The 14,411-nt window shown below is 40.0% G+C and overlaps 1 protein-coding gene across 2 annotated transcripts in view; it reads right to left on the reverse strand.

Annotated features, from left to right (window-relative positions):
- Positions 1–14,411, reverse strand: part of RNGTT (RNA guanylyltransferase and 5'-phosphatase) — a 584,571-nt gene that overhangs the window by 220,375 nt on the left and 349,785 nt on the right. For both annotated transcript variants that reach the window (XM_073675692.1, XM_073675691.1), the window contains exon 12: positions 9,919–9,987. In XM_073675692.1, coding sequence (XP_073531793.1) covers positions 9,919–9,987 — 69 coding nt within the window. The remainder of the gene's footprint in view (positions 1–9,918; positions 9,988–14,411) is intronic.

Here is a 14,411-nt window from a genome sequence, read left to right on the forward strand (position 1 = left end):
GCTTAATGTTTTATAAAAATTGGTGTTTTTGCAACAGCTATTTCAGTTTGATATATGTAATAACTGTTGGACACAGTAATGTTTCTGCCTTGAAATGAGGTTTATTGTACTAACAGAAAATGTGCAATCTGCATTCAAAGAAAATTTGACAGGTGCATAAGTATGGGCACCTCACCAGAAAAGTGACATTAATATTTAGTATTTTGCAAAAATAACAGCCTCTAGTCGCTTCCTGTAGCTTTTAATGAGTTCCTGGATCCTGGATGAAGGTATTTTTGACCATTCCTTTTTACAAAACAATTCCAGTTCAGTAAAGTTTGATGGTCGCCGAGCATGGACAGCCCTCTTCAAATGATCCCACAGATGTTCAATGATATTCAGGTCTGGGGACTGGGATGGCCATTCCAGAACATTGTAATTGTTCCTCTGCATGAATGCCTGAGTAGATTTGGAGCGGTGTTTTGGATCATTGTCTTGCTGAAAGATCCATCCCCTGTGTAACTTCAACTTTATCACTGATTCTTGAACATTATTGTCAAGAATCTGCTGATACTGAGTGGAATCCATGCGTCCCTCAACTTTAACAAGATTCCCGGTGCCGGCATTGGCCACACAGCCCCCAAGCATGATGGAACCTCCACCAAATTTTACTGTGGGTAGCAAGTGTTTTTCTTGGAATGCTGTGTTTTTTTGCCGCCATGCATAACGCCTTTTTGTATGACCAAACAACTCAATCTTGGTTTCATCAGTCCACAGGACCTTCTTCCAAAGAGAAATTGGCTTCTCCAAATGTGCTTTTGCATACCTCAGCCGACTTTGTTTGTGGCGTGCTTGCAGAAACGGCTTCTTTCGCATCACTCTCCCATACAGCTTCTCCTTGTGCAAAGTGCGTTGTATAGTTGACAGATGCACAGTGACACCATCTGCAGCAAGTTGATGCTGCAGCTCTCTGGAGGTGGTCTGAGGATTGTCCTTGACTGATCTCACCATTCTTCTTCTCTGCCTTTCTGATGTTTTTCTGGGCCTGCCACTTCTGGCCTTAACAAGAACTGTCCCTGTGTTCTTCCATTTCCTTACTATGTTCCTCACAGTGGAAACTGACAGGTTAAATCTCTGAGACAGCTTTTTGTATCCTTCCCCTGAACAACTATGTTGAATAATCTTTGTTTTCAGATCATTTGACAGTTGTTTTTAGGAGCCCATGACGCCACTCTTCAGAGGAGATTCAAACAGGAGAACAACTTGCAAGTGGCCAATTTAAGTAGCTTTTCTCATGATTGCATACACCTGGCTATGAAGTTCAAAGCTCAATGAGGTTACAAAACCAAAAAAAGTGCTTTAGTAAGTCAGTAAAAAGTAGGTAGGAGTATTTAAAACAAGAAAATGATAAGGGTGCCCATACTTATGCACCTGTCAAATTTTGTTTGAATGCAGATTGCACATTTTCTGTTAGTACAATAAACCTCATTTCAAGGCAGAAACATTACTGTGTCCAACAGTTATTACATATATCAAACTGAAATAGCTGTTGCAAAAACACCAATTTTTATAAAACATTAAGCTTAAGATTAATAGGGGTGGCCAAACTTTTTCATATAACTGTAGTTTTGACTGAACAAACTAATTACATACAAAAAATAAACAGATACACGTAAATTTAGAAGACATACAGTACTGTGCAAAAGTTTTAGGCAGGTGTGCAAAAATGCTGAAAAGCATGAATACTTTCAGAATAGAAGTATTAACAGTCTATTTATATCAAAACAAAAGAGAATTCTGAATTCAGTATTTGGCGTGACCACCCTTTGTCTTAAAAACAGCACCAAAGAATCAATTCCTTTTGGCACACTTGCAAAAGGAACATATTTTTGACATGGGGTCTTCAAAGTAGTACATATAGGTAAAGGTGCTTTGCTATTTAGGGCATGAAATAAAATTAGAATATAACTTTCTTTGAGATTTTTAACTTGCTAAGGCTCTGTTCACACGTCTAGTATTCATTTCTGCCTTTGGAAATAAGATATTCCAGTACAAGACCAATTCATTTGAATAAGACTGGAAGTGACATAAAATGCCACTTGTTTCTTCCTCCAAATGTAGTCTACAAAACGTTTTTCTCTAGCAAAAAAATAAAAATAAATTTAAAAAATATATATATACAGATGCTATATTTAACGCTGAAGTCTATGGGATGTGTTTTTTTTCTAAAACTGGATCTGTTGCTACACATGGAAGACAACTGGACTGGACATGTGAACAGAGCCTAACAAACATGTATTATTCATTCTATTAACTAGAATGGAAACATTCTGACTATGGGACATTTGACGTAAACACATGTAAGCAAAATACTTAGTAAATTGTACAGGCAACACCACCATTTATTGCAACACCTATTAGGAGTATAAATGACTGCATTTTGTTGTGTGTTTGAAAAATTGCTCAAGTTTATAAAAAAAAAAAACAAAACAAACCTTTAAGAGGGTAGCAAATACTGGGCATACCACCCTAACCATACAGGATAACATGGGTCCTAGTTATGCTGAGAGTATGAAATATGACGCTATGTCAATTAAATTCAGCACATAAATAGATAAATTTAGAACTTGAATAGAATCAATTACGTCTATTGAACAAAGAGAAGAAGTGAAAACGCAGGCGATAATTGGAGTTAAGACTGTAATTAAAATAATCTGCTTTGAAACATGTAAAATTGTTAACAGCAGCAAAAAATAGCTAAAAAAAGAGGATCCCAAAAATAACAAAAACAGCTGCAGGCATTCATGATAGAAGTTATGTTGTGCGGCAAGGCAGAAAAGATATTAATTAATGAGATATTGTAAGTGGCTACATCTCTCCAATGCCTTACTGCATTTTTGTACAGCTCAACTACTTGGAGAATTGTTTGCAAATAATGAATGGAAAGTTTACATGAAACTACAACATCACTGAATTTAAATTGATATTTAAAACAGTAAACTACTGAACTCCTATATAAAAAGTAGCCATGGAAACTTGAACTTTTTAAAGGGGTTGCCAGGTTTTAACCTACAAGTCTGTAGTCCCTTTATGTGACTGCAGACTTGTGAATCCTCATATTGAGTGCACTTCTCGCTGTGAGGATTCTCTGGTGCTGGAAGCATTGGGCATTTGACCGCAAGTAAGTGATTTTCATACATGTGGCCACGTGCCGACTAGATGGGCACGGCCTTGCTCAATGCAAGTGTATAGAGCGAGGCCAAAAACAGTCTAGCTGGAATGTGGCTGAATCCTCACAGCAAGCAGTGCGCGAAATGTGAGGATTCACAAGTCTGCAGTCACACAAAAAGATCCTTTAACCCAGTAAACAAGTTTTCGGGTAATAACCTGTTTAGACTGTACGGTTAATGTGAACAAGTGTTCTCCGCTACTGTCGTCGCTTTCTTTTTCACCCCCTTTTTTCGATGTTATGGTTAGTTTCATATCTTTTTTGAAGCTCATATAAAATATTTAGATGGTGTACCTCATGAATATGCAGCACGGTTCAGTACTGTTTAATTTGAGATACACAGAAGTATAGACGTGAATATGAAGAAGCAGGAGTGGTTGTAGAGCTTAAAAAGAAAAAAAAAGATATGACAGTCATCAAAACAAATGACTTACTTGTTTTTGACATGTCTGACTTGATGAGACAGGTTAATAGGATGATGGCATATGCTTTATCAAACTTCAGCCATATCTGTGAACATATACTGTGATTTGAAGGAATATAGATAAGTCTACTTAAACCCATGATTGCTAGCTGTGCATAATTATGAATGTGCTACATTTTTAAATGCAGTTATTTGCCACTTTTATTATATCATCTTTCCAATCCTTCTTCAGAAATAACAATTAGGTACAATCCTGTGACAACCACACAGCCCTGGACCCCTGCTATTCCAACTCCGGCACCACAACAGGGTGTGAAACATTTCCTTCTTCAGTCTTACCATCTCAATGTATATGAAAAACCACAAATCCAGGTACAGTATGAGTGTGCTTTATTTTATAATGGCATCCATGTATAGAAGCATTGTAATCTCTAGCTGGCATAGAAGGACATCATTGATACAATTAAAACAACTCTTCTGGGTCTCTCTTACCAAGACACCCCCCCTTATGTGTGTGGCATTATAATGATCATCATTCTTTTTCACATTGGTGGTTGCGTAATCCATACTTTAAAAGGAATCTGTCAGCAGGTTTTTGCCACTTAATGTGAGAGCAGCGTAATGTAGAGACAGAGATCCTAATTCCAGCGATGTGTCACTTACTGGGCTGACTGCTGTAGTTATCATAAAATCACTGTTTTATCAGCAGGAGATTATCATTAGAAGACTAGTAAACCTGCTGCCATGTAATCCTCCATAATCATGAGCTCTGTATAAGCCCATCCTCAATACTGATTGGCAGCTTTCTGCCTAGGCACAAAATACACAAAAAGCTGCAAATCAGTAGTGTGGGTGGGGTTACACAGAGCTCAGCATTCAGAGAACTGCTCATTCGATCTGAAGCATAGTAAAGTAGTTATTTTATCAAAACTGCAGAAACCAGTAAAGTATGGGACATTACTGGAATCAAGGTCTCTGCCACTACATTATGCAGCTCTCAGATAGTGTAGAAGAAACCTTGGCCCATGAACAAAGGCTGAATGACCATATACAAGTCAATCAGCGCTTAATTACTGGTGCATTGAAATGGTAAGACAAAACTGAAAATGGGAAGAATTACCAATATCGGACAAGTACTGCGAGGGAAAGTACTTTGAAGAGAGAGTTCAAGAGGGCATGAAACTGCTAAGAGGTAAATGGGTGTGGTCCCTGAACCTGCGGACGGTGGGGGGAGGGGTGGGGCGGTAGCAGCCCCCGGCGCAGCAGGTCTTGAGCTCCCCAGAGACGGGTTGTTAGTGAATGCAGCCAAAAGGCTAAATACCGGCGTGAGACCGATAGCGGACAAGTACCGCAAGGGAATGTTGAAAAGAACTTTGAAGAGAGAGTTCAAGGCGGCGTGAAACCGCTAAGAGGTAAGTGAATGGGGTCTGTGCGCCCACGAATGGTGGTAGGCAGGTAGCAGTCCCAGGAGTGACAGGACCTGGTCTACCCGAAATCGCGTTGTTTGTGAATGCAGCCCAAGGTGGGTGGTAAACTCCATCTAAGGCTAAATATCGGCGCGAGACCGATAGCAGGCAAGTACCGTGAGGGAAAGGTCTCAGATAGTGTAGGAAATCCTTGGCCCATGAACAAAGGCTGAATGACAATATACAAGTCGATCGGATCTTATTTACTGGTGTGTTTAAATGGGATGAAAAAAAAACTGTAAAGGGAAGAATGATTGTCAACATAATCATGGTCCCCATAAAGCATCATGTTGTGGGAAGCATATCCCCTAATTTACATAGGGTGATGTTATTCGGACAAATTGTTGTATGCAGGCATAAGCAATCACGCATAAAGATTCGATCACACCTCGAATGTCGGTGTACGCAGGCAGTTAATAGTGAAAAATGCAGCTGTTTTGAGGATTATAGTCCTGTGTAAAAGGGGCTTTATGTTAATAGACAGAAGTTTATAGATTGAAGAGGCAGAGCCGTAAGAGGAGGAAAAGAGCAGAAGTCTGAAGCAATGATGAGACTGGAGATGTGTCTCAGACGACCTATAGACTCTCTGTTAATAAGTCACAAGTCACAGCTTTGCCCCAATTTGAGTTAAAAAGTTAACAAGAAGCTCTATAGCCACACCAGATTGTCTATAAGAATTTGCATTTCTTTTATGCACAGTGCACTTCCAATGCAGGTCAGGTTCCCGTTTTCGTAATTCTAGCCTTCATGATGATTCAGATTTCACCCTGCATTTTATTATTTTATAATCAGCAAGAATGACATCATGCATTACCATAGCATCACACAGGTAGCTTGAGCTAGTACCAACTATGCTTGCTGTTGGGACAGTGTGAATATCTACATTCCACTAAAAAGCTAATATATTATAAAGAACACCAACCTGACTAAAGAACTGCGAAGGGCCTCCAGAGTTGCTGAGCGGAAATGGAAAAGGTCCCACTACAACCAGCATTTCATCGCATTCAAACAGTTCCTCACTACTTTCAAGTCCACACTTACTGCAGCAAAACAAACCTACTTCTCGTCTCTCATATCCTCACTGTCTCACAACCCTAAACATCTATTTAACACTTTCAATTCTCTCCTCTGTCCCCCAGCGCTTTCTCCCTCTCCTCTCATCTCAGCCGAAGACTTTGCCTCATTCTTCAAGCAGAAGATACACACTATCAGACAAAGCTTTTGCGATAAGTCCACACAGCCACTCCTCATATCTACTCAACCCTCCTCCTCCAAAACCAGCTTCTCCACCATTACGGACAATCAACTTTCCTCTTTACTCTCCAAATCACACCTCACCACCTGCGAACTTGACCCAATCCTGTCTCACCTCATCCCTAACCTCACTACAGTCTTCATCCCAACCCTAACTCACCTTTTCAACCTGTCATTAACAACTGGTGTCTTCCCCTCATGCTTCAAACATGCCTCGATCACACCCATTCTCAGAAAGCCATCCCTTGACCCATCCTCTCTGTCTAGCTATCGCCCCATATCACTTTTCCCTTACGCCTCAAAACTACTGGAACAACATGTCCATTCTGAACTGTCCTCCCACCTCTCCTCCTGCTCCCTTTTTGACCGCTTACAATCTGGCTTCCGACCGCACCATTCTACTGAAACTGCCCTGACTAAAGTCACCAGCGACCTACTAACTGCCAAATCCAAGCGGCACTATTCTGTCCTCCTCCTGGACCTGTCATCTGCCTATGACACAGTGGACCATTCCCTCTTACTACAGACTCTCTCATCTCTCGGCATCACAGACTTGGCCCTATCCTGGATCTCCTCATACCTAACAGACAGAACATTCAGTGTCTCCCACTCACACACCACCTCCTTATCTTGCTCCCTATCTGTCGGTGTCCCCCAAGGCTCAGTTCTAGGACCCATGCTCTTCTCCATCTACACCTTTGGCCTGGGACAGCTCATAGAGTCCCATGGCTTTCAGTATCACCTCTATGCCGATGACACACAGATCTACTTCTCTGGACCAGATATCTCCTCCCTACTAACCAGAATCCCACAATGTCTGTCTGCTATTTCATCCTTCTTCTCTGGCAGATTTCTAACACTTAACATGGATAAAACTGAATTCATCATCTTTCCACTGTCTCACTCAACCCCCCCCCAACTTCCCTATCCATCAAAGTCAATGGCTGCCCACTCTCCCCAGTCCCGCAAACTTGCTGCCTCGTGGTAACCCTGGACTCTAATCTCTCCTTCAAACTAAGCCCTTTCCACTTCCTGCCGACTCCAACTCAAAAATATCTCCCGGATCAGCACATTCCTCAACCACGAATCTGTAAAAACACTAGTGCAAGCCCTCATCATCTTCCGCCTCGACTACTGCAACCTCCTGCTCTGTGGCCTCCTTTCTAACACTCCCGCACCTTTCCAATCTATCCTAAACACTGCTGCCTGACTAACCCACCTGTCCCCCCGCTATTCCCTGGCCTCTCCTCTCTGTCAATCCCTTCACTGGCTCCCAATTGCCCAGAGACTCCAGTTCAAAACCCTAACCATGACATACAAAGCCATCCACAACCTGTCTCCTCCATATATCTGTGATCTAGTCTCCCGATACTTACAAGATCTCCTTCTCTACTCCCCGCTTATCTCCTCTTCCCACAATCGTATACAAGATTTCTCCCGTGCATCCCCCCTACTCTGGAACTCTCTACCCTAACACATCAGACTCTCGCCTACTGTGGAAACTTTCAAAAGGAACCTGAAGACCCATCTCTTCCGACAAGCCTGCAACCTGCAGTAACCCTCGCTCCACGATACTGCTGCATGACCAGCTCTACCCTCACCTACTGTATCCTCACCCATCCCCGGTAGATTGTGATCCCTCCTGGGCAGGGTCCTTGCTCCTCCTGTACCAGTCGCCGACTTTTATTGTTCAAAATTTACGGTAATTGTTTGTGCTATGTATATCCCTTTCACATGTAAAGCGCCATGGAATAAATGGCGCTATAATAATAAACAGTCAAGGATGTTGCTCAGTCATTGTCTACATTATATCTGCGTATTGTCACAAGAGCTGTATAATCAATCATTCTCAATAATTGTGATAGGAGTTTCTGTCTCCATTATGAAAAATTTCAGTGGAACAATGCATACAATTTCATTATAAAGGTATGGGTGACTGAGATGGTGACCCCCTTCTCAAAAAAACATAAAAGGCACATAGGTCTTGTGATAGTTTAGTTTCCAGAGGGGTGCTAACGGAGGAGAAGGTAATCTATGAATTTTGGGATAGAAAGGAAGAATTAAATAATGCAATAATTGGCAAAATATATACTGGTGACACACTGCAGAATGGGTAAAAGTAGAAGTCCAGTATTTTTTCATCTTACTAAATGTACTGTGATACATATGGGCTGTAGAAGATAAAAAGTTATTTTCTTTTTTAATTTTTAGCAAAATAATGTCTCCATGGAGTAGAAATGTAGAATGTCTCTCAAGCGTAAGCTGAGGATCGTCTTGGAATTTGGAAAGCTGCTTTCCTCTCTGTTTTATGCATGGTTAATTAGAATTTCAGAGTCAGGTCTACAAGACTCTGTTCCCTTCACAATGAAGAGCTTGTTTACAGTGCTGCTCCCTCCTTTATTTATTCATCTCATTCATATAGCATCATTAATTCCACAGCGCTTTGCAGACATTATCATCACTCTCCCCATTGGGGCTCACAATCTACTGTATATTGCCTATCAATATGTCTTTGGAGTGTGGGAGGAAACCGGAGAACCCGGAGGAAACCCACGTAAACATGGGGAGAACATACAAACTCCTTGCAGATGTTGTCCTTGGTGGGATTTGTACCCAGGACCCAGTGCTGCAAGGCTGCAGTGCTAACCACTGAGCTACCATGCTTGAAAAATACCTTTGTGTCAAAAGGTTAGATAAAATTCTTAAACAGTGACATACAAACAGTTTGCTGATGATTATGCCTGCTACTTATGGTGAAACAGGTTACGAAGCTAAGGGGATGATTACTAGTCCCATGGGTGATAAAGGCGTTACCAAGTTAACTCTTTAAAATCAATAATTCAAAGATTATTATGTGTTTTCCCAGGTTCCTGCTGTCTAGCATTATTACATATTTTGAATTGAATTAAAATTAGAAACCATTTAAATGGACATCAGAAGAAAAAAAGAAGAAAACAGGCATCATTAAAAGGCAGGCATATCCAGCTGCCAATACAGCAGTGTCAAATGTAATCACAATGCAGGGACTCAGAGTAAACTTAATATTGACATCTACAATAACTGTTATTAAAGATTACAACCTCCAATTCTGACGGCCTCGTCTATCACCAGGAACTACATGTGCTTCAAATTACATTAATATGAGGATTATCTAAATTCTTAAAGCGTTGTCACCAAAATATAAAAGTGGGCCCTTTCCATAAGATAAGATACAGCTCATCAACCGTCAATGGCTTCAGCCGCTGAGACCCCCACTGATCTTGAAAATGGGCTCCTCACAGCTATGTGTGAATGGTGCAAAGGTTGAGCATGCGCACTTCCTCTCCACTCATTGTCTATTAGAGTGAATGGAGGGAGGTGCTCCGCTCCATTCAGATAGGACTCTACAGAGCTCCATTCCCAGGACCTCTAGCCCATAGTACATTGGTACAAACCTTTTAATAACTTATGAATTCAACAAAATCGCATAACTTATGACATTTTGCTTAAACCTGGAATCAGTGCTATTGAATTTTAATAATGCAATGTCAGTACTATAAGACGTTTCAGTGCCAGACTGAACTTACCCCAGTTGGTTGAAAGATGAGTCCATCAACTTCATGGCTGACCTCTCTAGCAAAGCTTCCTTCAAGCAGCTGTCAATCATAAAAGTCATAATGTTAGAAGAAAGAACTGTATAAGTTATTAAAGTGGAACGCAACATTTATTTACATATAAGCTCTAGTATTTTGGCAATGCAGCTACGTTTCTCACTCATCTTTCAGTCACTCTTCTCATATTGAATGGCTATGGAACAACTAAAAGGAGTTGTTCAACCTGAAAAAAAAGGTTATTTTTTGGTTTAAAAAAAGGAATATTTGTAAAGTTGTGCAAACAGATGCAAGTTGCTAATATACTTGAATATGGAATGGTGAGCTGATCTCAAGATATCAGCATTGGTCATGGCCGCATCATACTGGGTTAAACACAGAGGAGAGCGTCCTATGTTGGTACTTTACCAGTCAGGTTTGTGAGGAGGCCTCTCAATAGATAATCTAGCTCCCGTCTGCGTCTCTGCATCAGCCATAAAACTGAAGGAGGATTTCCAAGCTATTTAAATGAACCGGTCAGCCAGTATTTTCATAGAGGACACTCTCTCCTGTGTCATAAAGCCAGAAGTGGAGCTGCCAGGACTTAGGACTGCCCACAACATATCTTCAGATCAAAGCAGCTCTCTCAATTCCAATAGTAGTATTAAGGAGAATCTTTTTGCAATACACAAGCATAAAACAAAAGTTTTTATCAGGCTGGATATCGAATTTAAAGCTGGCGAACATGTGCAGTTTTGATGTCCTTAAAAAAAGTTTTTTCCACACTTTTTTATTTAATAATCCAAATACTAATGCCAAGTTCTCATGTCCAGTAAGCAACCGTTTGAAACGGATCCAGCAGTAATCAGTTATTTTAGCAGGAAAAAAAAAAAAGCTGCACTAACAAAAAAATTCTTGCCTTGCTTAAAAAAAAAACTGATTGCAACTAGATCCATTTTTTTTTTAAACAGAAGTCTTTGGAAAACGGGCAGTTAAATAGCCACCCATTTTTCTTCCAATTGAAACATCTGTTTTTTGCTTACTGGATCAGTTTCAAATGGATGATTACTTGTCCAGTAGTCTTCTGCTTGAAACTGATCCAGTAAGCAAAAAACGGATATTTCAAAAGGAAGAAAAAAGGAAGGCTGTTTAATGGATCCGTTTTCATAGACTTAAATGTTAAAAAAAAAAAAACGGTATAGGAAGTATATTTTTTATTTCATAGTATTCCCTTCTGTAAAATGTAAAATAATGGACAGTCGCTTAAAGGAAATCAGTCAGCAGGTTAATGCTATGTAATCGGAAAACAGCAACAGATAGGGGCTGAGACACAGAGTTCAGGGATGTGTCACTTCTGAAAGTGTGTGCTGTTGTTTACTAACTGAAGGATTTATTACTAAGATTGCCACTACTCCGGCAACTCCCCCTCCTGTGATAAGCAGCTCACGGTCTATAAAATAAGTACACAGAGTGCATGGTGTGGGCGGGATTAGATTTCTCAGCTCTGCTTCATTCTAAATCTAAAAGCTCTGATTGTGCCAGGACTGCTGCACCCAGTAATCTAAGTGATATATCGTTGGATTCAGCTTCTCTTTCTCTACATAATGCTGCTCTCACATGAGGTAGCAAAAACCTGGTGACAGATTCACTTTAACTTCCAAGACACTACATGGTATTGATCCTATATGGGGACAGTGCCTGATTGCTAAACAAAGCTACTATAACTCAAATATGAACAAAAGTGTAAAAAGCAATATATCAAATGTTCTGGGTGATATACTGGAAGTAGTGAATATTGTAACACATGAAGAACTCATTTAGAACACAGCCGTTCCTTCTTGTACAAAAACTATGTGAACTGACAAGCCGAATTCTGACAAGTCTTATGTTTCAATACAAAACGTATGAAAGGATTACAGCTGAAGCTTCTTGCTTTGGCTGCATCACAATTCCATGAAAATGTCAGTTTCTCCTTCTAAACATCTCTTTCCTAATATCATATCATTTCACTATTGATTATTCATGTATGGAAGCAGTGTCAGAAAGCTACAAAAGGCCCATTTCCTGGGAGCAGAGCTGAAAAGAGAAAAACAGACATCTCTGGATCAATCAATGGCGAGGCACGTCTGACTAAGACCACAGCATGCAGAGAATGACAAATTGTGATTGCCTTTCATTGTCATGTCTATAGATGCTATTGTATGAAATTGGTTAACTCTTTAGTTCAGTTTCAGTAAAATTTGAAAAAAATAAAATAAATATATGGTTTTGTTCTTTCATGACAGTAATACCAAGGGTTTAAACTTGTGTTAGTAGTAAATACTTTGCAAATCCCAAAAAATGGCAGAGAAATTGGAAGACACAAAATAATAGATAAGCTAGGTGTAAGCTAAAGAGCCAGTAATGATACCCTTTCACAAGCTCAATGACTCGCTTGCTCTGCAGAATACTATTATGTTATTAATCACCGCCATTGTGTGTACTGGGAAGATGCATTAAATTCCAAGCTCCATTTCAGAAAAAGGCAATTCCACATCAAGATGCACATTCCTGTCAGGCTGATGTCCTACATACTCCAGAATAGCGTAAGCATTTTCAATACTAAAAAAAGGGGATTTTAATGTAATTTAATGAAATCAAAATAGTAAAATCATTTATTATGACATTTTTGTTAAATCAAAATGTACAAAGCAGACAAAAATGATATAAGTAATGTGTTCTAAAAGCTTTTTATAAACCAAACCAATATTTTTTACCCTGCGTAGTCTAATCTACGTTCGCTAAAATCAAGATTCATAAATAACTGAGTGATTTTAGAAGTATTATGTTCCTAAGAGTTAAGTCTGCATCACGGTTGGAAGAATAGAAGGAAAATGGTGAAGAGTTACCAGAAACCCAATGGCTTGACACTATCAAGATAACGGGGAAGAAGACCCTCATAGACCTATCTGGACTTGTAGAAGATCGATTTTCCTATAGATCACTCAACCATCTAGTTGCCATGGCTCGAGATTGCGCCAAAGGCTAATAAATAATAATGAAAAGTTTAGGGAAGGGCTTATTTTCTGCTTGGCAACCTATATAATTCCATGGAATATGTCACGTAGAGCAGGGTGATGGTTGAGATGCAGAGGCCCCTCCAAATACAACGACTCACAACAATACAGGTGCATCTCACAAAATTAGAATATCAAAAAGTTAATTTCAGTTCCTCAATACAAAAAGTGAAACTCATAAAAAAACACCTGCAAAGGCTTCCTAAGCATTTAAAAAGTTCCTTAAGTCGGTTTCAGTAGGCTCCACAATCATGGGGAAGACTACTGACTTGACAGATGTCCAGAAGGCAGTCATTGACACACTCCCCAAGGTCATAGAGTTCTAATTTTAATTTGGAAACCAAGGTCCCAGAGTCTGGAGGAAGAGTGGAGAGGTACACAATCCAAGCTGTTTGAGGTCTAGTGGGAAGTTTCCACAACCAGTGATGGTTTGGGGAGCCATGTCATCTGCTGGTGTAGGTCCACTGTGTTTTATCAAGAAATAAAGTCAGCGCAGCCGTCTACCAGGAAATTTTACAGCACTTCATGCTTCCCTCTGCCGATAAGCTTTTAGGAGATGGGAATTTCATTCTTCAGCAGGGCTTGGGGCACCTGTCCACACTGCAAAAAGTACCAATACCTGGTTTAAAAACAACAGTATCACTGTGCTTGATTGGCCAGCAAACTCGCCTGATCTTAACTCCATAGAGAATCTATGGGGTATTGTCAAGAGGAAGATGAGAGACACCAGACCCAACAATGCAGACGAGCTGAAGGCTGCTATCAAAGCAACCTGGACTTCCATAACACCTCAGCAGTGCCACAGGCTTATCACCTCCATGCCACGCGCTGATCACCTCCATGACACGCCGCATTGATGTAGTAATTGACGCAAAAGGAGCCCCGACCAAGTATTGAGTGCATTTACTGAACATACATTTCAGATTTTAAAAACATTTTTCAAGCAGCTGTTATAAAGTATTCTAATTTACTGAGATAATGACTTTTGTGTTTTCATTGGCTGCAAGCCATAATCATCAACATTAACAGAAATAAACACGTGAAATAGATCACTCTGTAATGATTATATATGAGTTTCACTTTTTGTATTGAAGAACTGAAATAAATGAACTTTTTGATGATATTCTAATTTTGTGAGATGCACCTGTATATTGCAGCTGAAAAATGTCTGTAATGATAGAGATAGAAGATAAAAGGTCAATAGCAATTGTGACTTCAAGTTGGTTAGACACAGGGAGCACAGATGGTTAGTCATAGTAGCCAGGGGCTTAATGAACGTTCTTTGGGCTGTCATTTTACACTCTTATTAGGCTCTGCTCGAGACCAGGCTTAATATTGCACTCATAGGTCAATACAAAATTTCTCGAGCAAAATGAACACCAAAAAAACAATATCATTAAAAACTACAGTTCATGCTACAAAACACTGGACATA

This window comes from Phyllobates terribilis, unplaced genomic scaffold, assembly GCF_046119375.1.
Source record: "Phyllobates terribilis strain yellow unplaced genomic scaffold, ASM4611937v1 Scaffold_3__8_contigs__length_932513732, whole genome shotgun sequence".
NCBI lineage: Eukaryota > Metazoa > Chordata > Amphibia > Anura > Dendrobatidae > Phyllobates > Phyllobates terribilis.